Source organism: Empidonax traillii, unplaced genomic scaffold, assembly GCF_003031625.1.
Source record: "Empidonax traillii isolate 1590-97213 ecotype Southwest subspecies unplaced genomic scaffold, ASM303162v1 scaffold161:size1573837, whole genome shotgun sequence".
Taxonomy (NCBI): domain Eukaryota; kingdom Metazoa; phylum Chordata; class Aves; order Passeriformes; family Tyrannidae; genus Empidonax; species Empidonax traillii.
In genome coordinates this window covers 1,185,191-1,208,439 of record NW_020955354.1, presented here as the reverse complement: position 1 = coordinate 1,208,439, position 23,249 = coordinate 1,185,191, and the positions used below count along the sequence as shown (strand labels likewise).

General features: G+C 42.6%; 1 protein-coding gene across 1 annotated transcript in view; it reads left to right on the top strand.

Moving 5' to 3' along the window:
- The window catches only part of PDIA5 (protein disulfide isomerase family A member 5), a 101,370-nt gene that overhangs the window by 45,412 nt on the left and 32,709 nt on the right, over positions 1-23,249 (top strand). The window contains exons 11-13 of the mRNA XM_027885120.1: positions 4,525-4,661; positions 21,550-21,620; positions 22,675-22,838. Of these exons, the coding sequence (XP_027740921.1) occupies positions 4,525-4,661; positions 21,550-21,620; positions 22,675-22,838 (372 nt within the window). The remainder of the gene's footprint in view (positions 1-4,524; positions 4,662-21,549; positions 21,621-22,674; positions 22,839-23,249) is intronic.

Below are 23,249 nucleotides of genomic sequence, written 5' to 3'. Positions count from 1 at the left end.
TTAACAGGAAAGGAAAGTTCCTGTTCAACTTCGAGAACTTTGGTGCTACCGCAGCAGATATAGCAGAGTGGCTGAAAAAGTAAGGCATTGAACTTCATGCACTCCACCTTTTATGTACTCTTCATTATTTACAGAATGTAATGGTTTAGGAACAGACATCTCTCCCTCGTTCCCTCTGCTCAGAAGAGCAAACAAAACTACCCCTCTGAGATCAGCTAAACTCATACAGAGAGATTGCCTCATGTTTGGTTTTTAGCATGCATGCCTTGCATTTCACAATTGCATCTTGTCTGTAGCAGGAGACTGATGGTGGAGCAAAATAAATGCAGATACACAGATCTCAGCTTCGTTAAAAATATCAGTGATCTTGTATGCCTGAACCTAATACCTTGCAAAACATTTGACTTCTGTTGTTTTATTAAAAATGTATATACCAAGTGCACAGCTCTCGTTGGTTCTTCAGCCTTTAGCTGAAGCCTTTAAAGTGTCTTGCAGAGACAGACTGGAGATCAAGGCACCTCAGACAGGTAGTCATTTTTACATCTTTGTTTCCTGTCATGGGGTGAAGTATTGGAAGCATCTTGTTCTATCTAGAGGGCACTATTTGCAGTCATAAACATTTGGGGGGCTGAATGAGCCTGTGGGACTAGATGCTGAGAGACAGAGACATAGGAAGAGTGTGCAAGTGTGTGTACAGCTGCTCTTCAACTGGTGCAAATCACCACATTGTCAGTGAAGCTGACAGAGCAGCTGAGAGAGCTGAGATAGTCTGGCGATGGAAAAATCCCGTTAGCAGTGAGCCCTGGGCATGACATCATCTTTGCAACCCTCCCTTGTTTGCTGCACTCACAGAAACAATACTGAAATGAAGCTAATAAAAGGAAACGAACTCATGGGAAGGAACAGACTGTTGCAAACTATTGTAATAATACAGCTTAGGAAAACTGGCTCAGAATAGATGTATCTTACTGTACCAGTGGGGCTGTGATGGGAATGTCCATATGGCTGCAGGTAGCCCAGGGTCTTCAGCAGCAGCAGACTGAGTGCTTCAGGATTTGGAACCCACAAATGAAGTGACAGCATCATTCCTGTTAGCATCAGGAGGCATGAGTACTGCCCAGAGGATCAAAGAGGAGGAATTTAGTCAGTCTTTAAGCCTCATGTAGTCGATTAAATCTTCAGATGTGAGAGATCAAGATGGCAACTCCAGCAGCACTAAGGAGCTGATCAGCCCTGGGAGTAAGGATATGGCTTCATCACCTGCACTTTGTTATGCTTCTCGGTTCTGCAAGGATGTGGTTATCTCTTGGCTACCATATGTGAAACATAAGATGTTGGGGGTGTTTTTTTCCCCTGTCTGCCCACATAATATCCAGATAATCCCGGTAATGTGCAGTGTCTTTATATCAGTGCTGTGACAGCAAGTGAACACAGCTACTGGAGGCAAAGCAGAACAGCTGCAAGCTCTTTCCAATGATAATCTCTGCTAACAAGCCACTGTGGGCTTTGGCTGATATTTCAGCAGTCCAGAGCTAAAGACAGCTGTTTGTCCTCACTTAGTGCATGCTTATTAGTTTCCCAAAAGATGATCTGAGCAGTAGCCTTGTGCCCCTGTTTTGTATAATAAGTACAACTTTTAAGGAAACCACATTGAGAAATTATGTGTATTTACATAATTTTGCCAGTAATTGATGCTGCAGTTAAAAAAACATATAAGGGGTAAATCTGCTACGTACATAATATTATATTACTCTGAGGAAGCTGCAGTGCAAATAGTCAAACGGTATGGCAAGGGCTTCAGGAAAGCCAAGGAGTGTCGTTAGAGAGCTACAGGGTGTATAGGCTGTGTTTCAGAATGGTATAACATTCAAATCATATCAGGAGGTCGCGCTGATTCAAGATATTGCTCTGTGGAGCAGGGGCAAGGCAGGGCCATGGCGAGGACAGTCAGTGCATTTTTGTACTTTGCATGCGTGTGCTGTCGTCACGGATTCTCCAAAGCAAATCCAGCAGACACTGAGCCATATGAAATGGCCTGTTTATTGTGGACACTGGGTACGCTGCAGAAAAGCATCTCTTTTCCCTCTCCCCCTTCTTGGTTTGTTTTTTTTTTTCTCTGTAAATGTTACTGGCAAAGTGCTGAAAGTACTTGATCTTATGCTGATTTTTGGGGAGGACATGATATAACTTTGTGAAGGTTAGAATTATTTAAATTAGTGAAAGAATGTTGTCCTTGCTTTTTCCTCTCAGGACAAGAACTGATAGTTTGAGGGGCTCCAACACCTTTTTTTTTTTTTTTTTTTTTTTAACCACTTATTGAAGGTGCTTCTTTCTTATGCTGAAGTGTGCTAATGCATCAGTCTTACAGACACTTAACCTCTCTCATCTTTCTAATAGGCACTGGCTACTGTGTCACGTAGTTTCAGATGTTTTCATGAGATGTTAGAGACAAACCATGGTACAACCTTAGCACACAATAACACTAGAGATGCTATCTTGCATATACCACTGTTCTTTTTGTTAAATCTGATACACAGCTGTATCAACCTGAATGGGAGGCAAGACAGACAACTTCTTACTGCCTTCAAGAGCTGCTTAGTTTGTCTTGCTGTTTTCATAGATTCCTCTCAGACCCTTCCTTAGCATCAGCTGCTCCATTAAATCAAGGACTTGTTCTGTGCTTTTAATTGAATTAGCTTTTGATAATTCTTCCAGACTTCTGTCATCCTAATCAGGTGTTGGATGTGCCTTGTGTCAGCTTTAAATGACATTTTAGATTTTGCTTGTTGCTTCCTCCAGGGCTTGAGGTGTTTCTTAACCACTCCTGTGTAGGCTTATTAGCATGCACAGCATTTTAAATTGGGCCATTTGAATAAACATCCTGTGCCCTGCTTTTCCAGTTCCTGAGTGAAATAGGTCATGCCAGGCCGTGCTAAACACCATGTTCTCCCAGTGCTTTGTAGATGCTGTGTCCATGTTCATCATGCTCTGCCTACTCAACCCACCTTCCAAATCTGTTAAGTGTCGTGTTTTTTTCTGGAAAGCCTTCGCTCTCCCAGGTTACCTGGAGATTATTGGTCTCTTACAGGCTTGGCAACAAGCAAACTGACTATCTGCTAAGCTTTTAGAGAGTAAACTCCTGCAAATGGGGACCCGCCTCTTTTGTCTCTCTCCTCTGCTTGGTCAGGTGCAGCTCCAGTCTTTGCTTTGATGTTTACTTCTCACTATGTTTATCGTATAAGCAGCAGCAGAGGTGTGCATCACAGTTTTGTATGGATTGCTTGGTATTCTTGGATCATACCCATTGCTTACACCACAGAATTTGCTATCTGAATCTGTGTATCTCTCCACTGCTTTTTTTATCGAACTAGGCTTTCAGCCTAGAAATGAGCAAGGCAGGATGAGTTATCATCTGTTTGCCATTCCTTGTTCCAGGCAGATAACACAATAATACATTTTAATCAAAAGTAGTAAATCTGCTTTCATTGGAGGTGGGGTCAAATCCAGACCTGTACTTTGCCAAAGAATTTGGGGAATTTGGGGGGTATTTGGAACTCATTACTACAACTGGCAACGATAAAACAGCTTCAAAGTCTGGCTCCCAGTGTTGGTGCATTTGGGTATCCTTTCTGTGAACATTGCTTTATTAAATAAAATGTCAATTAGCATAGTTTAGTTCACAGCTGCCGAATTATCTTTTTAATGTACATTAATAAAAGCCAAAACCAATTGTTCAGTGGGATGGTGAGCACTGAACTGGTCCAGAGGAGCGTAGGTTCAGTTTCCAGACTTGCCACTGTGTCTTTGAGTAGTCTCTGTGGCTCTGATCCATCAAAAACGGTTAAGCTCTTGTGCAATCATACTGAAGTTGGTAGAACATAACACCTTTTAGGTTAAGCATGCAGTTGAGTAGGTTTGCCGAGTTAGGCCTACCAGCCCACTGAGAGGGAGGACAGAGTGATGCTTCCCTGGGCCACAAGAGCTGCTCAGGGTAAAACCACACATTCCTGGGGAAGTGGTGTGTGTAGCTGGCTCATGGTCCCAGCACTGCATCTCCTTCCTTCTCAGTCAGCCCTAGTCATGCTGTCAGTATCCAAGGTGACGGGCTAAATTGGCTGTTTCTGCTCGCTACTCTTTTCTTTCATGTGCATCGACTCCTGTGAACTACAAAGTGTGAATGCTGTGAGAAAAGGAGCATCCTGCTGAGAAGGGTGAAAGAGTGATAGAAAATGCATCTGATTTCTATAACGTAATAACTAAGCAGTCTGGTTATCTCCTGTCTCCATCCCCTTCCATTGCTGATCTGTCTCATGAGCTTCTTGTGGGTTTTTTTATTCCTCCTCCAGTTTTATCTGCATTTTAGTGCTTGTGATTTCTGGGTGGGTACAATTATGGAAGCTGTTCAGTAGGGTTGGTGTTTCTCACTTGTATGAACATCTGCACAAAGTGTTTCCTTACAGTCTGACCTGCCAAAATGACTGCTTAGTACCAGAAAGCTGCTCTTAAGCTCTGTTTGTCTTGTAGCCCACAGGCACCTCAGCCACAACCTCCAGAGACTCCCTGGGCAGACGAAGAAAATGTAGTTTATCACCTGACTGATGAGGACTTCGACAAGTTTATAAAAGATCATTCATCTGTGCTAGTGATGTTCCATGCACCATGTGAGTTTGTTTTCTATTCTGTACTTGCAGCCAAATGCTTGCTAACAAAATCAGTGATGATTTTCCTTGGAGGTTCCACAGAACCTTTAACTCAGAGTCCAGGCTTTTCTTGTTTGTGATGATTGTTAAATACACAAGGCATGAAATGTTTGTGAAGTTGCTGACTTCATATTTAGGATGGAAATGTGCTGCTGGGAGAGGGACACTTTGTAGGCTGAGTCAGAACATAATTGAAGAGTGTAATGATGCTTAAATAGTTAGAGGACTAATCACTTTACAGCATGATTTCCCATTTTCAGCTTCTCTTCAGTACTGTTTGCTACAACTCTGGTTGATAGAACAACTCAACTCGAGTACCATGAGCTTCTCAGTTCTTGTTCTTGGCTGCTACTGTGTTGTTTTGAGCATTTTCACTCCTCTGCTGCAGTTTCTCTGGCAATGTAAGCGATGATAGTCATTGTATATTGTGCTGAACAATGCCAAAACTAGATGTAAGTTCAGAAAGTCCCCAGGTCTTTTTAAAACTAATGCAGATCTGGTGGTGATACTACTAACTGTTCTGTCAAAAATGCACTGGGCTGAGCTTTTTCATTACTTGAGGTTTTAGCTTGACCAATAAAATGCAGTGGGTTGCTTTCAGAAGGCTGTTCCAGCCACATTGTCCTGAATGCTGCTGGGGGAAAGAGTTCATTAACCTCTTTGTTTGCTGTGGATGTAACTTGTTTCAGCTACATAGCTGGTTCTACCAACTGATTGTGTCTGCAATGGACAGTTCAGGTTGAATCTGCTATCCTGGGTGATACACAGCCTCTGCCTCTTCTTTCTGCTGTAAGAGCAGTGGCACTGTGCTGGCAGTGGCACTGGGGTGAGATGTTCATTTTCAAGGGCACGGATTTAAAGGTTAGGACTCTGGGGGCAGCCTGTGTGCTCACAGCTGAGGGTCTTGGCACGGAGGCTGAAATCCTGTTTCCCTTTAAGCCAGCAGGAGTTAGCTCCAAAATGCCTTTTTTGAAGGTCTGCTCATAAGACTCATTTGAAAAACATACTATAATGAGTTTCCTTTGCCCAATGAAATGTCTGAGAATTTGATCCTCTGAAGCAGGTGACCGCTGTTTTGTCACTGTGTTCACTGGATTGTTTGTACTAATGAAAGTGGGACCGGAGATTAACGCCTGGTCTGAAAAACAAGTAGCAGAACTGATGGAGCCTGGTTTGCTCAGGAGTTATCCTTCATTACCCAAATCCTTCCTTCCCTAGATTTCCATGCACCCTGGTGTGCAGGTGACAGCGTGGATTGCTGCTCCTCGGGAGCTGTACGCTTACTGGTTTGGCTGAACAACTGCTGCCAAACAGAAATGTAATTCCTAAATTTCCCTCCTTCCCCTCTCTCTGCACAGTGGTGTGGGATGTGTCCCCTCTCTCCAGCCCCAAATCTCTATATGTTTACAGAGATTTAGTAGTATTTAAAAGCTTTGCCTTTTTTTGAGTTAGTAAATGGGCAAAGGAATCCAGTCATGTATTTGGGAGGAGGAAGAAGGGGAATAAATACAGTTGGCCCTGTAAACCTTATTCCTTTAGGAAGCCAGATGAGAAATAAGTTAATATATACAATTACAATTGGATTTTATAGTAAGTTCAAGTTAGTTATAAACCTTAACAGGGTTCTGTTCAGTTTTTAGGGTTTTTAAAATATTTTGTAGAGCACAAATAATACAGTTTTAGGAATAACGATATTACATGACCTATTTTGAAGGAGAGACACTTCCAGCTAGGTATGTTTTGTACTAGGTGGCATTCTGTACCAAGGTACAGCAGTACTTTGGCAAATACTGTTTTAAAAGTAAATCAAATGCCTAAATTGTGCTTTTGCAGTCTTCTGGTAACATTTTCCAGCTGGGATAAAGAATATTCCTTGACAGAACAACTCAGTTTTAAATGTAGCATGAATGTTTGGGGCATTTTATTTACATTCAGGTATATGCAAAATACAGCTTGTACATGTGTAAAAGATCTGTGTTTGTAAGAGTCTTCTCTGGGCATCCTCAACAGTGTGTGTAAGGCTTGTAAACTAATTAATGACAGACAACTATCATAAACAGTTATCTCCATGATTAAAAGCTCTTCTCTTAGCGCTTCGTAAATGTGTTAATGGAGTCACCTTATGAATATTAGGAGATAAATTACTCCGGTAGAAGAAGCAGACCAGCAAATATCTTACTTGTTTTAACCTTGATAGCTCAGGATGAGAGAGTTTTTTCCTTAAAATTACGTATTAATAAAAAAAAAATGTGGAAAGAGATGTGCAAAACAGACTCATAACACAGGCTATACTTCTGTGTAACTAAGAATAAGCGAGGGGATTTCAATACTGGCTTGGAATTAGTGAGTACTTAAAACCCTGTCACCGTGCAGCATACATGTGACTGGGAGTTTTTCTAGCAGATTGTTGGGGTTTAGCCCCGGCTGCAACTCAGCCCCACACAACCACTCATTCACTGCCTTGTGGTGGGATGGGGGAGAGAATTGAAAAAATAAAGGCAAAACAAAACCCATGGACTGAGATAAAGAATAAGTAAAAGCCATGCACAGGCAAAACAAAGCAAGGAATTCGTTCACTACTTTGCATTGACCAGCAGGTTTGTGACCATTTCCAGGAAAGCAGAGCTCCATCACACATAATGGTGACTTGTGAAGAGAAATGCCATCACTCCCTCCCTTCTTCTTCCCCCAGCTCTGTGTGCTGAGCATGACAGCATATGGTCTGGGATATCCCTGTGGGCAGTTGGGGTCGGCTGTCCTGGCTGTGTCCCCTCCAACTCCTTGTGCATCCCCCTGCTTCCTCACTGGTGGGGTGGGGTGTGGAGCAGAAGAAGTCTGGACTGTATAAGCACTACTCAGCAATAGCTAAAACATCCCTGAATTACCAACACTGTTTGCAGAACAAGTCCAAATCATGGCTCCATACCAGGTACTGTGGGGAAAATGAACTCTATCCCAGCCCAAACCAGCACACACACACACAGAGTCTTGTGTTCTTGGGAAGCTGTTTCACTAGAGGAGAGTTATTTCAGTGATGCTTTAGTTGCATATGCAGATGGCCAGTGCATTAATAGAGTATAGTGTGAAAAGGCGTGTGGGGAATTGGCCACTTTTTATCTGCACCTTGCCCCTCAAGTGCTGAAGATACAGCTGAACCAAACAGAACCAGGTAAATACCTGTGAACTGCGCAATTAGGCACTGTGATGAAGGTGGCCAGTTGGGTCTCCATGCCTTTGGCTGCTAATGATCATCCCTGAGGACCACACTATAATTATTTACAATCAGTTGCACTTACTGGCCCAGTCGAAGGCATCGCAGCGTGTTTTGTTTAAGTGCTGCCTGGCATAACTAAGTTCACGAGAGCAGATACATGTGATTTGAACACATCAGGAAGGTCTGCAGGATGCAACTTTGACCTTTTGGGATCAGAGACCTCATACCTTTTGTGCAATAATGTATCACAACCATTAAACAGAACCTGGGATGCTTGGGGTTGTTACTGCTGGCCCTGAGATAAGGTGGGTGAGCGTGGGCGGGCAGGATGACTTCATCCTGCTTTGGTTTTGCAGGTCAGTAGGGACACAAACCAGGATTTTTAACCTTCTGAAACTCCTTTGTAAAGCCCTTAAGAGGATGTTCAATAAATCTGAATATTTAGCATAGGTAAAAAGTCACCCAGCCAGTCAGGCTCTGAAGGAGCTCTCCCTCCTCAGCCATCTGTGAGGGGTGTGCAGGGTCGTGCTCCTTACTTAAACGTTTTGATGAAATTTCATAATTGCTGGTCGTGAGCTTAGTGCTAACCTGGATGTATCCAGACTGGAGTCTTGCAGACATCTGAAGTGTTTTTTCAGTGTGGTATTATACCTGAAAACTGACTTCTCCTGCACTATACAAAAGAACAAAGAAATGGCCCTCTCTCCCTAAGGATTTTGAGTTTCTACTTGGATTGATCATATTTGGTAACATGAGATAGCAGAGCTACATTAGTAGGCCTATTTCCAAGCCTGTAACAAAGAATTTTTTGCACCAACTAAAGCTATTTCTGTACAATAACATAACTAAAGGCACCCATGCAGGTCATGATAGGCATCTATTAGCAATGAGAGTAAAAGCTGTATGTGCTTTTTGAATATCTGTGCCTGCAGCTGATCAATTTATTTAGATGCCCAGGATGACAGCTGGGTTCTGAATGTCTCTAAATGTGGTTTATGCAGCCAGTCAAGTGTTGTTAAATGCTTTAGTGACACAGGGACTCGCTGGGACTTAAAATGCTCCCGAGTCACTTGAGCACAAAAAAAGGGCCCTGTTTGTGTTTTCAGTCTCCCCATCAAACTGTTTGCTGAGTCAAACACAATTTTTAAAATAATTCTGTCCAAAAAATTTGCCAAATTAGTGAGTGTTGTCGTCTTTCTGACTCTGTTTTGTCAGAGGGATAAAAACCCCACATGCTTGCCTTTCTGCATTTTTCTTAGCATTTTTCTCTACCCAACCAAGTCTCTGATAAGTCAATTCAAATGCTACTGAGTGGTGATTAAAGTCCAGAATTGGAAGTCAATTCAGGAATGGGTTCCAAAAGTGTCTGATTTTCATGCACGGGAGTTACTTTCATTATGTTTTGTTAACACAAGTGACATCCCTGACACTTTAAAACGTACCTGTTCTTGCAGCCTGATGCAGAATAATGTCCTGGCACCACTACAAGCTGTAGCCTCCCTGTGTACCTTCAGCAAGCACAGATCTCAGTAGTCTCTGATGCTAATTGGTGGTTGTAGTCAGTCAACCCTGTTTGCTTGGGGTTGCTTTGTCCCCCTCTCATACCTCATCAGCCAGAGCAAAGTTTGTGGTCCAGTACTGATGCCAGAGGTAAAAGAGAAGAAAAAGGTGCTTTGGCTGTACTATTAATGTGAGTGTGCATTTGCTTTTTAAAGGATTAAACTATAACATCTTTTTCTTGCAATGCTTTTCCTTATATGTGAGCTTAAGTTCATGTTAAACCTGTGGTCTTCCCAGTCCTCTTCCTAGGCCACATAAGCTGATTGCAGGACTTAAGGTTAGAAAAACTGTCAATATCCTTAGTAGGATATTGGAACCATCATGGTTTTTCCTCCCTGGATAAGGAGGGAAGGCAAAGAAAAGGCAGCCTAATAGACCTTTTGCTTGCTTCTTCCCAGTGGAAGGGAGGGCAGAAATAAATCTTGAAATTATAAAATGCACCATAGTTTTGATGTGTTGTTGAAATGTCTGTGAAATTCCTTTCTTGTCCTCAAATATTTTCACTCCCTTTAAAAACAAACCCCGTAAATTATGCAGTTGGTGCTTTCCAAAGTCAGCTATTCAGCTGTGCAGGTTTTTAATTGCCCAGGGAGTGGTTTTATCAATTTGTCTTTGAAAAACAGCTTTTCACACCCTTCACTCCTTCCCCCCTCCCTCCCATGCATTAAAACCCAAGGTTTTAAGCCACTTTGTGAACTCTTTATTAAGAATCCCAACCAATTAGCCCAGTATAAGATGAAGGGCTCCAGCTTCTAACTGAGCAGTGGACTTGGATCTCTCCCTGCCAGCACACCATCATTGGTTCCAGTGGCCTGGTTTTTGTTTCTTACTGCTGCATGTGGTGAGATTAGGATGTAGGAATCCATTGCTTGCTTTAAATATGAAGTAAAGCAAACCCAAAATGTGCACATGAAATCAAATCTATTTCTTTCAAACCATGTTTTACAACTATAAATAAATAAGTCTCCCTTTCAGACCCCCACTGGTTCCTTATGAAAGCAAGGTACATTGCAGCAAGCACTAATTGGGATGTCTGTTGGCAGCATCATCTGAAAGGCCACGAGTTGAAACGGCTGAAGAATAATCTACTCTGCAGCCTGAAAAAAATAGCCTTTCTAGCACAGGTCAGCAACAGCCTAACATTGCCAGCCTGTGATAAAGAAAAAAATGAAATTTTTTGGAAATAAATATAGTTTTTCCCATGATAATTCATTATTCAATCAAAGATTTTTTTAATGTCAACCAATGCAGTTGCACCCATAGAGGTTAAAGGCTTGTGGGTTATCCAAACATTGAGTAGCACTAAATGTAGAATGGCTGGAAATATCCTTTAATTTTTATTTGTCTCTGTCATATATGACATCTGTGATTTTTAAAATAAAACATTGGCTGTGTTCAGTGACAACATAGAGAGCTTTTGGCATCTGCCTTCAGATGTAAAGCCTCTAGAATAAAGAAAAATGGTAGATAGCTGGAAAGCTGTTCTTGTTAGACCTGTGCAGATCTGGATTACTGGAAGTTTGTAGTGTGTAAGGCAGGTTGTGTATCTGGAATCTTGTCAGATGCCATATCCCTGTGATACAGCCGTGTATCCTACTCCATGGGATGATACTGAAGCAGATATTTATGTGTCAAGGTGCTCAATCCTGTTCCCACTAGACCCTGTGAAAATGTTCTCCTTGCTTTAGAGTAATCACAGAAAGCTTTGAACAAGGCAGGCTTTCTGGACTGTGATGTAGGTCATGGGCAGTGCCTGTCTCTGTGGTGGGTTTCTTGGTGAAGCAGTGCAGATGTGAGGATGGGCCATTGCAGTGCCCTGATCACCGAAAAAACAGAATAGTTGTGTAAGGACAGTCAGATGATGAGTGTTGCTGTTTCGGAGTCTGGACAGGTCTACGAAGAGAAGAGACCTGCTTCAGTTTCATAATTGTGCTTCCTGACTCTCTACATCCCATAGGTTCCTAATTTTACCGTTGCCTTAGTGTATTTTTAATGGGATGTATAATAGAATGTTTCCCTGTGCAAGCATAAATTATGCCAACTTTCTGTTCATTGTATGTATGTACTTCTTAGCTGAATGTTACTGTCAGGCTCTTGAAGCAGATATACTGTTCATGTAAACCAGGTAGAAATGGGTAGATTCTTGCCTTCTGAATATGCTTCCACTTAAGTGAAGCAGGTTCTGAGTGTTGATTTCAGAGAGAGGAGACACTGACTAGGTTCTTCAATATTTAAAAGCATGTGAGTCTACAGTAGGATGTTGCTTGATATTTGAACATCACTAAAAATCTTCGGGACTGTAAACAGTTCAGTGCAGTGACCTGCCAGTGCAGTGACCCACCTCATTACACTAATTACAGGAATGATTTTCAGGGAGATTTAATCACACATTAAAACAGAAGTTCTTGAAAAGGCAGCAAATCAGGAAGATGAAGAACTCAACATGGATTTTTCCTTTAATGACAATCCCACTTATGTTTCTCGAGGATTTAAAAATAAAAATCAATACAGATTTTTAGTGGTACTTGCTATAAATAGGAATGTGAAGAGTATAAAAACCCTAATAACTAGCTTGTGCAGTAAAACTTGATAGTATACCTAATGAAAGGGGTGAAACCAGAAATGACTGAGTCCGTTGTCTCTTTTGTGTTGGTCTTTTGATACTGGAGCACACAGTTCATATGAGATTATATTTTTTTTGAAGCAGTTTGTGCTCTTTGAACAGGGTAAGATCATAAAAAAAAAGGATGATCCAGTGATAAAAGTGATAACCTTGGCCTGGAGATGTGAAAGTTTAGTTCTTGCCTTGCTTTGATTTGTACAGTCATGACCCAAGTCACTAAATATTTGTCTCAGTTTCCAGTCTGTGAAGTGGAGATAACATTTCACCTTGTGTAGGAGTTTTATCTAGCAAGCCGTGCCCAGCCTCCAAGCTGCTCCAGTATTGCAACAGTTGAGGTGTGGAAGGCATCTGAACATTGCAAAGGAAGTAGGATTCTGCCTTTGGTATTCCCTGGCTTGTGGCAGATGTCCGTTTTTTGGCCCCCAAGCTTAGGAACCCCATCTGCTACTGGGTATGCACACAGATAAGATTTCAAAGCTTGAGCTGATGGCTTGCAGCCTGTTTACAGCCCATGCCAGGACTTGAAGGGAGGAGCCTTGACATGCTCTGGTTCATCTTCACAACAGGAAGTGTTGGCAAACCCAAGCTTTTGGGGTGGTTTGCGCTGCCCTGACTTTGGGCTGGACCTTGACTTGCCCTGTGGCGTGGTGATATTCTGGGGACAGTGTGTATGTTGAACAACTTACCTGGGAGCAGTTGTTGGGTATTGAGGGCAGAATGCAGGGTAGTAGGAAAGGAGCTGAGCTGTAGGTATTTGGGTTTTGTGAAATTTGGTAGATTTGTTCAAATGCATTGCTGTATGCTCACCTCCAGTAGGGAGCAATTAGTTTGTCTATTAAAGAAGACATTTGTGAAGGCTATTCCAAGCAGGAAAAAAAAATCTTCCTGTGAATGTGTGGCAGGTGGTGTGAAGGGAACATTAGTTTCTTTGGGGATTTGCTGCCTCATTTCTCAGATTGCTATTGCTTTCCCTCTCTCCTAACGAGTTCTTACTGCCTGAGACTATTACAGAGGAGTAGCTACGGCCATGGGGCAGCTGAGAGGTGACAGCTGAAGGGAGAGCCCCCCCAGTCTCTGGGTATTTGTTATAGATTATTTAGGTGTTCAGAGTGCTCTTTTAGAGGACTTAGGTAATTTTAGCTGTTAAAAGTCTGCATTTGAACGTGTGAATTGGGTGACTGTCCTCCTGCAGGCTTGACCCCAGTGTACATATAAGCCCTTAATGCTCTTGTGGTGAGTTCTGATAGGAATGAAGCATAACTTATTTTTATGACTTGACTTTGCTTGCCTCTAATGATGGGTTAACAGTGGGAATTAGCTTTAAGAATTAACCACTAGTTTGGGTTTTTTCTGAAATAATTGAATTTCCCTGCTTGAATAAGCTCAATATACAGTGCAGGGCTCTCATTTGGAAGGTGCCTTACAGTATCTCTGCTACTTGAATCATTACCAGTAGAGTTTTCATTGTCAACTTTATCTTCCTAAATACTTTATGGCTTAAGTTTTTATTCTGTGCAAGGTAGAGAACTTGTGTAAAGAGCAAATAATGAACAGAGAAACCTACAGTGAAAGATTGCTTGCCTGCCTGTCTGCTTCTTGTGCCCTTTCAGATGGTGAGTTGGCAAGTGATGATGTCTTTCTGAGCTACTAATAAATGAATCCATTGCTTTGATACTGAGGCATTGTGCTGATGGAGGAGCTGTGTCTTCTGGGGTCCTGACTGCTTGTGGTTGGCCGACCATCCCAGCATGCTTCTCCTAAGTAGATGAATAGATCTCAGTCGGTAGCCACTTCTGCTCTGATTTTGGACAAAAAGTGTTCATTCTTCATAGCATCTCTTCTTGATATCTTTTACAGATATCTTCACAGTAACAGCCAGTGTCAGTATTGCTTTTAACCCCTATGCCCCATAAGCTTGAATGCTTTGGGATGTACTTTTCTTAGGAAGATTTCTTTGCATTGCATCCATTTTGCTGATGTCTTATAAAAATTGCATCCTAGGAAGTAATTTGCTTGTTATGCTGTTTTTGTGAGCTGAACATCCAAAGCTATTTCATCTAACCTCTCTTCTCTGGCATTTTCATTGCTAAATCCAAAGCTTAAAGTCTTCCACAGGGGAGTAGAGTGTGAGGGAAAGCAGTGCAACTTCTTTTGCCTCCCCAAAGCAAAACTCTGTTGTTCACCTGGCAGTGGAGAAGGTATGTGTGGGGAGGAGAGCCTTTTTTTGGATGTGGAATAATTCTGGTTTAATTGAGAAGGAAACCTTCTGGTGGTATTTTTCATAAACTCTCAATAATTTCACCTTGAGGCAACCATACTGTTGTCTCTCTTTCACATTTCAATAGGGGAAGATTAATTTTCAACACCTACTCAGGGCCATGTTCCTCAAAGCTGGTGTAGGAAGTGTAATTCATATCTCCCAGTGCCAGCTGATGCACCTTCCATCTCTTCTTTTCCCTCCCAGGAGGGATGATAGGAGGCATCATCGTCTCCCAACACTGATTTCTACCAATTGCACCACATAGTTTGACTGAGAGGGTATATACATGCATTGTAATCTCCAACAGCTGGAAGCTGAAACCACACTTGGAATGAAAATGAGGAACCATGTGATTTTTTGGGGTTTAGTTTGTTTTACATAAAGATGTTGATTAGCTGAAAGATTGTTCCTGGATGCATGCTGGACTCTGTGCTGGGCAGGTAGAGGTATATTTTTTCAAAGAGTGCTTTCAGGAGCCTGGCACAGCCAGGGCTCCCTGTGAGCTTAGAAGCAGAGAGCACACGCTCTGAGGGCAAGATGAAGCAGAAATCTCTCCCTCTGCTTGACTCTCAGGAATCCCTGGGAGGCAACAGCCTGTGGCTGAGGTTAGCCTTGGAGAATATTCACCCTGAACCCTTTACATCAGAAGATATCCTTCAGTGTGACCAGAAATGAAGGCAGAAGCATGTGTTATGCAGTTCATCAGAGCTGTAGTCTTGTAAATCCCATGGGGGCAGCCTGCAGACCCTGCTTGATGTTTGTTTACTCCGTGGTGAGCCTTCCCCTCCCAAGGTCTATTGCTGGCTGAAGGTGGCTCTTCTGCCAGAGCTGTGAACACAGCACGGATGCAGACAGGGTTCCTGGAGGATACATTTAGTTAAGCTCACTTCTCAGTTTGATCTGATTTAGGTAATGGAGTGATCCAACTGTCTTCTTTTAAAATAAATAGTTTTAACTGGTACTGTAACTGTCTAAAGCTGTTATGACTCTTCTCCTGAGCACTTTCAGTGATTCTGGGATTTGAAACAGTTATGGCAGTATAGAAAATATGTAGGTGGTGTCTGGGGTGGGGCCACTACCACCTTGGCAAATCATAGGGATAGGAGAAGGGGTGACCAGGCTGTAATCATTTTGTGCCCCAACTTCGCACTGAAGAGCTGCTGGAAACAGGCAGGGACTTTTCTTCTGTGTGCCTGTGCTGGGATTGGATTTGCACAGCTCATTGCACGCACAGATTGAGTGCACTGTGAGGCTGTGGTAATGCCAGTGAGATGGTGATAATGATGTGGACGAGACACTGCACTGCTCTCCTGTCTCTGGGATGAGCAGCCCACGCAGCCAAAGCATTAGGCTGCGACTGCATCAATGTAGCATGACTACAATAATCCCAACTGCTTAAGTGTTTTCCTTCTAATTCTGCATTTGTAGCTCCCCAGAGTCTTCCCAGGCTGACCTTTCACAGGCTTTGTCTTTTGTAAAGCCATAAAGCTGTTTGCTTGTCACTGATCCCTAAGCAGTGTAATACCTGGTCAAATCAAACCTACCTTTAAAAGTACAGTGGTGAGGTGGGGGAGTCTGAATCTGTGCATGCATGCACACATTTCTAGCTGTTGAAAATTTGAATTCAATATCACATTGAAGATGCTCCTCTTAGTCTTATAAGAAAGCATCAAGTCTTGAAACGTTGTTGTCTTTAAGTATCTGGAATTATACCTGGGTGGGAAGTGCTGCTGGTGAGGAGGAGATGAATGGTTTGGTGGGAGTAAGTACCCAGAGGAAGAAGGATGCACAAAATTCCTTCGGCTCCTGATCCTTCACAAGATGATTTGTTTTAAATTTTGAATTGTTTTTAAAGCAGAAATGTGGAGATCTGGGCATGGCCTGGTGGCTCTGACCATTATGAGTATTAAGTGAACATGCAACCAACACAGTTGCAAATTCATACCTGTGAATATGGGGAGAAACAGCTGCTTATGTCATTCTCCTTCCCTGGCAAATTTGAGGATGATTTTCCATCAGATGTCTGCAATGCAGATGGCTAAATTATGCAAGGGAATCTGCAGCTGTTGCAGTTTATGTTCTTCTGTACCGGTGAAGGAACTGTAAACTGCCTCATGTCAAACCTGAGAGCTACTCTTTACACAATGCATAAGAAGTCTTTGCGTGTTAAAAACTTCCATGGCAGAAGAGAACGTGTTCTTGCATGTGTGATAAAAGGGGATTTCTGTGTATCATTTCCCTGGCTGCAAGGATTGTGTTTCCACCTCCTCCATTTACATACTCTTGTTTTTATCTGTACAGGTGTATGTTCAAAGTTAACAATGGGGCACACATAAGAACAGGCCGTTCTGCTGTGTTGAGAGATCACTGCTCCTCAGGGATTAAGAATGGAGAAACCAAAGGTGTTATCCTCAGGTGTTAAATGTTTAGAGAGCAAAGGTGCATCTGAACTTTTTGAGATTTTTGTTGTTCTTTCTTGAAGTTGTCTGTAAATCTTCTGTGAGTGTAGTCTGAACTGCAAGTGCCCCATTTGCTGAAAGCAGGACATGCTTTGTGCTTCAAATTTGTTTTCTCATCAGGCTAATGGAGGTATTTTTGGTATGCAGCTATAGATGGATGTAGAGCTGGCATGATACAATAAATAGCTGGTACATGATAACAGTATTCAGGAAGTCTGTTGATGACAGAAATGTAATGATTCTTCAAAATCTTTATTTGCAATTTAGTTTACCTCTAGGGTTCTTCATGTCAGAAATTGCTTCTTCACAACTGCCTCAATGTTATCTTTTATCTCTTGCTTGTCACACACACTTCAGATCCTCAGACAATGTTGTCTTGAAATGAGAGGACATGACCAAAAGCGTAATGTTTGTTTATAGAGTCCTAAAATGACAGAGAAACAGATTTATATCCTTGGGACAGCACTCTGCCAGCACATGCAGGAGCTTAGCTGGAGCTGCTTGACTGGTTTTCTGGTTGTCTTCTACTGGAAAAACTTGGTTTTAGCAGTAGAAATACTTGCAGTAGTTCGCTTCTGAAAACGTTTAGAGCAACTGTCTGTTGTGAGTCTTTGCCATGGTGCCAAACAGGCTGCTGTAAACAAATAGAGGTATTTCCATGGAAAAGGAGTTGCTTGGTTGTTTGTTAGCCTTTCCTGTGTCCATTTGCTCCTCACTCTTTCACTTCAGCGTTGCTCTCTCCACACATGACTTTTGCCTCTGCACTTGCATGGGGTCACACAGGGCAAAGGACAAAGTGCTGAGTGAATGTTGTCCTGTGCCCTATGGTGGGATTCTGGAAGGAAGGGACTTGTCTGCCACATCTGTCCCCAGAGTGATGTGGGGACCTTTGATTGCCCTTGTCTGAGGGTGCAGCTGAACTAAGCTGTGTGACAGTGACTGCACCGAAGGAAGCAGCTACTTATCTGCCTGGCTGCGCAGTGCAAATGAGAAGATTGATTATAAATAAACTGGGATAGCAGAATTTTCACTTCATTTAGACATCTGTTTTAAAAATGGTTACCGAGAGTGCGTACCAGATGCCCTAGCACCGATTGTTGTAAGCTTTGACTTCCTGTCTTGTAACACTTCCCCTTTACACTTAATCCATGGGCTCTTTTCTGTTGGAGCCTTGGCCCTTGCAGCCTGAGGTCCTTTTGTGCAAGAGGAGTAAGATGATATGTGGAGAGGTCAGAGGAGTTGTCCAGGACTGTTTAGTGGAGCCAGGCGTTAAATCCTGACTGGTTTTGGGCAGCTATATGGAGAGTAACTCTGACTTGCACCTCCAGGGCAGCTACTTGTCTTCTGCGAGAAAAGACCGAGGCTGTGAGAGTGCTCTTGGATTAACACCTCCAAGTCCCTTGGGTGTTCCCACCAGCCATGACCCCCAGAGGCTCAGGGGATGTCAGTACTTGGAGTAGGCTCAGAGCATCCTTGTGTTGACTGTTGACTGCAACCTTTCTCTTCTCACCTGGGACTGCAAGAGTTGCTTCCCTTGCTCAGTCTTTTAGTTTTAATGTCAGCAGACACTTAACACGACCGTGCATCTGCTAAAAGCACATCTATCACAGGTGCCCACTGCAGGCCTGTGGGCTTCCTTCCCTGTCCCAGCAGCACACAGGAGCATCTGGGCTAAGGGCCTGGAGGGTTGTTGTTATTTTCCCATTCATTTTATGAACAGAAAACATCTAAAACTAGAAGAGCACAGAGGGATGCAGCTGCTGCTGAACAACCCAGTGTAACAATCAAAGGAGAGACAGTGACCTTGGAATTCATTTAAATAACTTTTTCATTGGCCTCGAAAATTTAATGGCAATCCTCACAGGATTATTCAAAGATAGGATAAATAATCATAAAAGAGATTAACTGATTTCCAGTTTCTAGGTTTGACTTCTGATTTGTATCTCTCCCTTTCTGCAATGATAGGTGGAAGCAGGCTGTAGCACACAATAGCAAAATTCTCATAAAGATGGCCAGGGAAGCATTGTTTATTGTGGGAGAAGCTCTTAAGATTTGTTGTCCCTCTTTCAGGTTCAGTTTAATTTGGTGCCTGTTCTTCCAGGCTGATATATCGTGCTGTCCTCTGTCAGGGGTAGAACAAGCATTACACAATAAAGATTTGAAGACTTCAGTTTGCATTTAAGTGCCTTTTAAAGACCTGATGCTGCTTCCCTTTTATTTTAAGCATGAGTGAGTTAGCTTTGTGGCAGTCAGTAGTGCTGTGTCTGTGTGATGTTCATGAAAGAACCCGGAACAGTGACATTTCACAGTCTGGATCTCTTTATCCAAAATATTACTTACATGAATTTCAGATGCTTTGGATATTTTTTTTTTTTTTATTCCATAGACAAAGTATACCTGGGTTGTTGTTTTGTTTTTTTTCCCCTCTGCAGAGCTTTGTGAAAAACTCTGGTTATTTAATGCCTTTGGTTGATCAGATCTAATTAATAGTTGTGGAATATAGTGTAGATTATGTGGATACCATAGGTAGAGCACAGTATGAACCTTGCTGTGGCTGAAGGACACACTGTGTAAAGCCCTCCAAGGTGAAGTTAGCCCTGCAGAAAAGTATTTTTTGCACATATTGGAGCAAGCTAAATTCAGAGAGGTTCCCAGGTATCCAAGCTGGCACTTGAGATGCCCTTTGTTTAGAAGTGAGGAAGAGCACAAAATAAATAAAGTTCCCTGTTCCTAAAAAGAGAAATAAATCAACTTGGGCAGGTGTCAAAGGGATCTGTCAGCCCCTTCCACAAAGCCATATGCCTGCAAGTTTTCTGTGGGTAGCAAATAAATCATTTTGCCAGCCTCTTTTGTGCTCTTAACCAAGACAAGCAGTGCTGAGACAGTAACTTTTCCTCAGCCTTTTCCAGTTTCTTCCTGAATTCACCTCTGAAGCTGTTGCATCAGGTTCCCGTTGCGGTGGCACATGATCACACCACTGTGTAAAACTAAAGCAAAGCTTTCTCCTCCAGCTGAGATCCCCTTGCTCTGCTGCTCCTACTGCAGTACTGTTTTTTACATAAAAGAATGACATGAGGCTCTTTAATGCTGTGGACGCTGTGCAGGTGACCAAGCGGTATGGACTGTAGGTGGTGTTTGAACTGGAGTTTGGTTTGGGATCAACTGCTTCGGTATTTGCTGTAATTCTTAGGTGGGATTTGCAGTTTTTATTAAAATGTACACCCTGTTCTGTAAACATGCCCTGAAAGTGCTTCGTGGTGTAGTGTTTGGTGCTCTGCCAAGGTCCCTGTTTGCTCTGGTGAAGCTACACCTGAGTGTCCTACCACTTCATGGCTCTTTAACTTGTGCTACATAAAACATGTCTGTCTGGTTGAGTTGAGGCTCAGCTTTGTGTCTCCTGGCTTCAGCAGTCATCCCATTAGAGGTAAACAAAGCAGCGCTGAGACTCAGAGTCCTTGGTTTATTTTCTTTTAGACAGTGGTGTAAAAATAGCCCCAGCCCTGTTCCCCGTACACTTCAGAGATGGCTTTTGCTGGAGCCGCATTGAAACGCATTTCTCGCCATATCTTCTGATACAACTTCCAAAAGCTCAGCAAAGTCTGGGCTTTCAAGTGCCCGTTCCAACAATAATAGCTAAGGAAAGCAAGCTGGCTGGCTGCTGCAGACAAGAGGGAGAAGTGCAGCGAGGCATTGCGTGGGGATTACAGTGCACTGGGCAGGCGAGTGCGGTGTCAGGGCCGTGCCAGGCGCCTTGTTACAGCTCACTGCATCTCTGTCTGCAGGAGGAACCGGCCCTCACCCTGCCTGGGTGTCCGTCTTGTGTCTCTGTCCATGTGCACTGTCCCTGCAGGGTCTCTGGTGGTGCTGGTCCCTTGGCCCCTGGGGGTGGGGAAGGGGCTGTCACCAAGGCCCAGCATCGCACTGGAGGTGCTGAAGCGCAGCTTCACAGCCCGGCAGGAACCCCACCTGGTCCTGAAAGTTCAGCTTGCCTGGAAGCAACTGCACCGGCTGAAAGCGGTTTAATTTACACCCAAGTAATTTATTTTAAGTCTGCTTTTCTCGCCCATGCATTCATTTTACTTTATTGTGATGTCAGCACTTAGCAGTGAAGTAATGGCACATCTCTGGAGAACTTCGCACAAGCGAGAAAGTACCATTATCTCGGTTTTACAGGCCCTGCTTATGTTGGGAACATATGTGGTGGTGTAATTACACTGATGTGATTAAATCAGTGCAAGTCCTTGCTAGAGGGACATACTGCACCACTGTAAAATAAGGCTTATTATCAGTGCAGTTAAATTCAAATTACATTGCTCTGTTAAGCTGTTGTAGTGTAAGCCTCCGCTGAAAGTCAGGAAGTCACGTGAGGAGCTGTGTTGTTTCTTTTTAAAGCAGATAAAGATTTGGAAACTGAAATGGGTGAGGTTGTGCCTTGCCCAAGAGCATGCCAGATGCAATGGGCTTGACAAATTTCTGTAAGGAGAGAGGTGTGGGTGTGAAATTAGGAGGTTTATAGTTATTTTTAATTGATTAAATTATTTGTTTAAAGTATTGTGGCCATTTTGGAAAAGATCCTAAATCATACTAAGGCTTTACAAATCAATTAAGTAAAATGCATACAGAATTCTAGTAAATTTCTACCACATGGTTTTGGATTTTGATAATGGCTAGATGGGTCAATGAATAACCATGGTGTATACAACTTAATTGGATTTTTTTATTTTTTTTGGCAGGGTGTGGACACTGTAAGAAAATGAAGCCAGAATATGAGAAGGCTGCAGAGTTTCTTCATGTAGCCAGTGACGTAAGCTAATTTCCTTTATTATATCCTTCAAATAATCAGTAATAAATAACTGGAGTAATAAAAGTGACTTTTCTCCCTACAACAAATTCAGCTGTTCTCATCCTCCCACAGGACCTTTCAAAATGTGCTTCCAAAGTACAGTCTCATCGCTAATGCATGAACCCTGCCAAAGTCTGAGAAAGAACATTCTGTCTTGAACGAAAACAAAATCAAAAAATGTTTATGTATTCTGCTGTAGGCCTTATACATAATATGATCAAGTCCAAAAATGGATTTTTTCCCCCTTACTTAAAGGCATTGAATGTGAAGAAACATAGGCTTTTATTTATGAATTAGGTTTGGAAAAAAACAAAAGGAGTTGATCCCTCTTTCAAATACCCCGTTTTTATGGTTGCGTCACTCCATTAGTTTCATCTTAAGTGTTCCATCAGTGTGGCTGGAGAAGAGAGATCCAATAGTACAAGTATTAGTGTTATTGATTCAGTCTCATGCTGTGTATGCCATGCAAGAGGAGAAATAGAATTACTCTCCCCATTTAAGTATCCTCGGTGGAGACATCCAGCGTCCCTTTGTAGTTGTCGGAGAAAGAGGAGATGAGAAAAACGAAGGTCTGATGAATCACACTATACAAGTGCCTGCTCTCCTTTGACTCCAAAGGTGGTCCATGCAAAGATGCCCACAAGTTAGAAAAACTTGGATTTACCTTGAAGTAAACTTGTCTTTAACAGTGCTTGTTTCTTCTTGGAGAAATTTGGACTTGTGGGAAGAAATGCCATTCTTGGGAACAGCCCTTAAGCATTATAAAGTGAATTACATACAGAGAATCCTGTCAGAAATGGCAGGAGAACAGGTAACACTCTGGTTACATGTAGTGCATAAAATGTCCCTTTCTGGTTTTGCATCAGTCGTCTGTGTCTTTCTGTCTGTCTGTGCTGAGTCCCTGAGACAGCGAAGGCACCTAAACAATAAGTGATTGCCCCTAAGCCCACTGTGTCCTGCCAAGGGTGTGTGTGTGTCTGTTGCTGGGATTTACAGTGAGTGATCTCTGTTTTAGAGCCCAGGTGTCCTTGCAGCAGTTGATGCTACGGTCAACAAGGCACTGGCAGAAAGATTCCACATCTCAGGGTTTCCTACTTTGAAGTATTTTAAGGATGGAGAGGAGAAATACACTCTGCCACACCTCAGAACAAAGAAGAAAATCATTGACTGGCTGCAAAAGTAAGTTTTGAGGGGTTTGAGATAGTATTTGGGTTCCTGGTTAGTGACTCCTACAGGCTGCTTTGGTGAGGAGCTAAGCCAAGCTTCATCCACTGCCTAAATCCCTTGCTAACAAAACTAGACTGAACTCCAGCATTCAGACACATGTATGTTAATTCTGGTCTCCAATAAAACACATCCTTTATTTGCTGTGGGTTTTTTCATAATTGTCCCAGTATTTCTTTCCCAAAATATTTTTCAAATATACCTTAAGCCTCTCACCAGAGGAGGAATAGCAATGGCTCTGAAAAATAAACAGAACATTTGTTGTTCCCTCTTTATAAAAAGCAGCAGATTTCACTGTTAGTAACTGAATTTCTACAGTCGAACTTCTATCTTTCCAGCATTTCAGGACCATTGCCTAGAATTCCA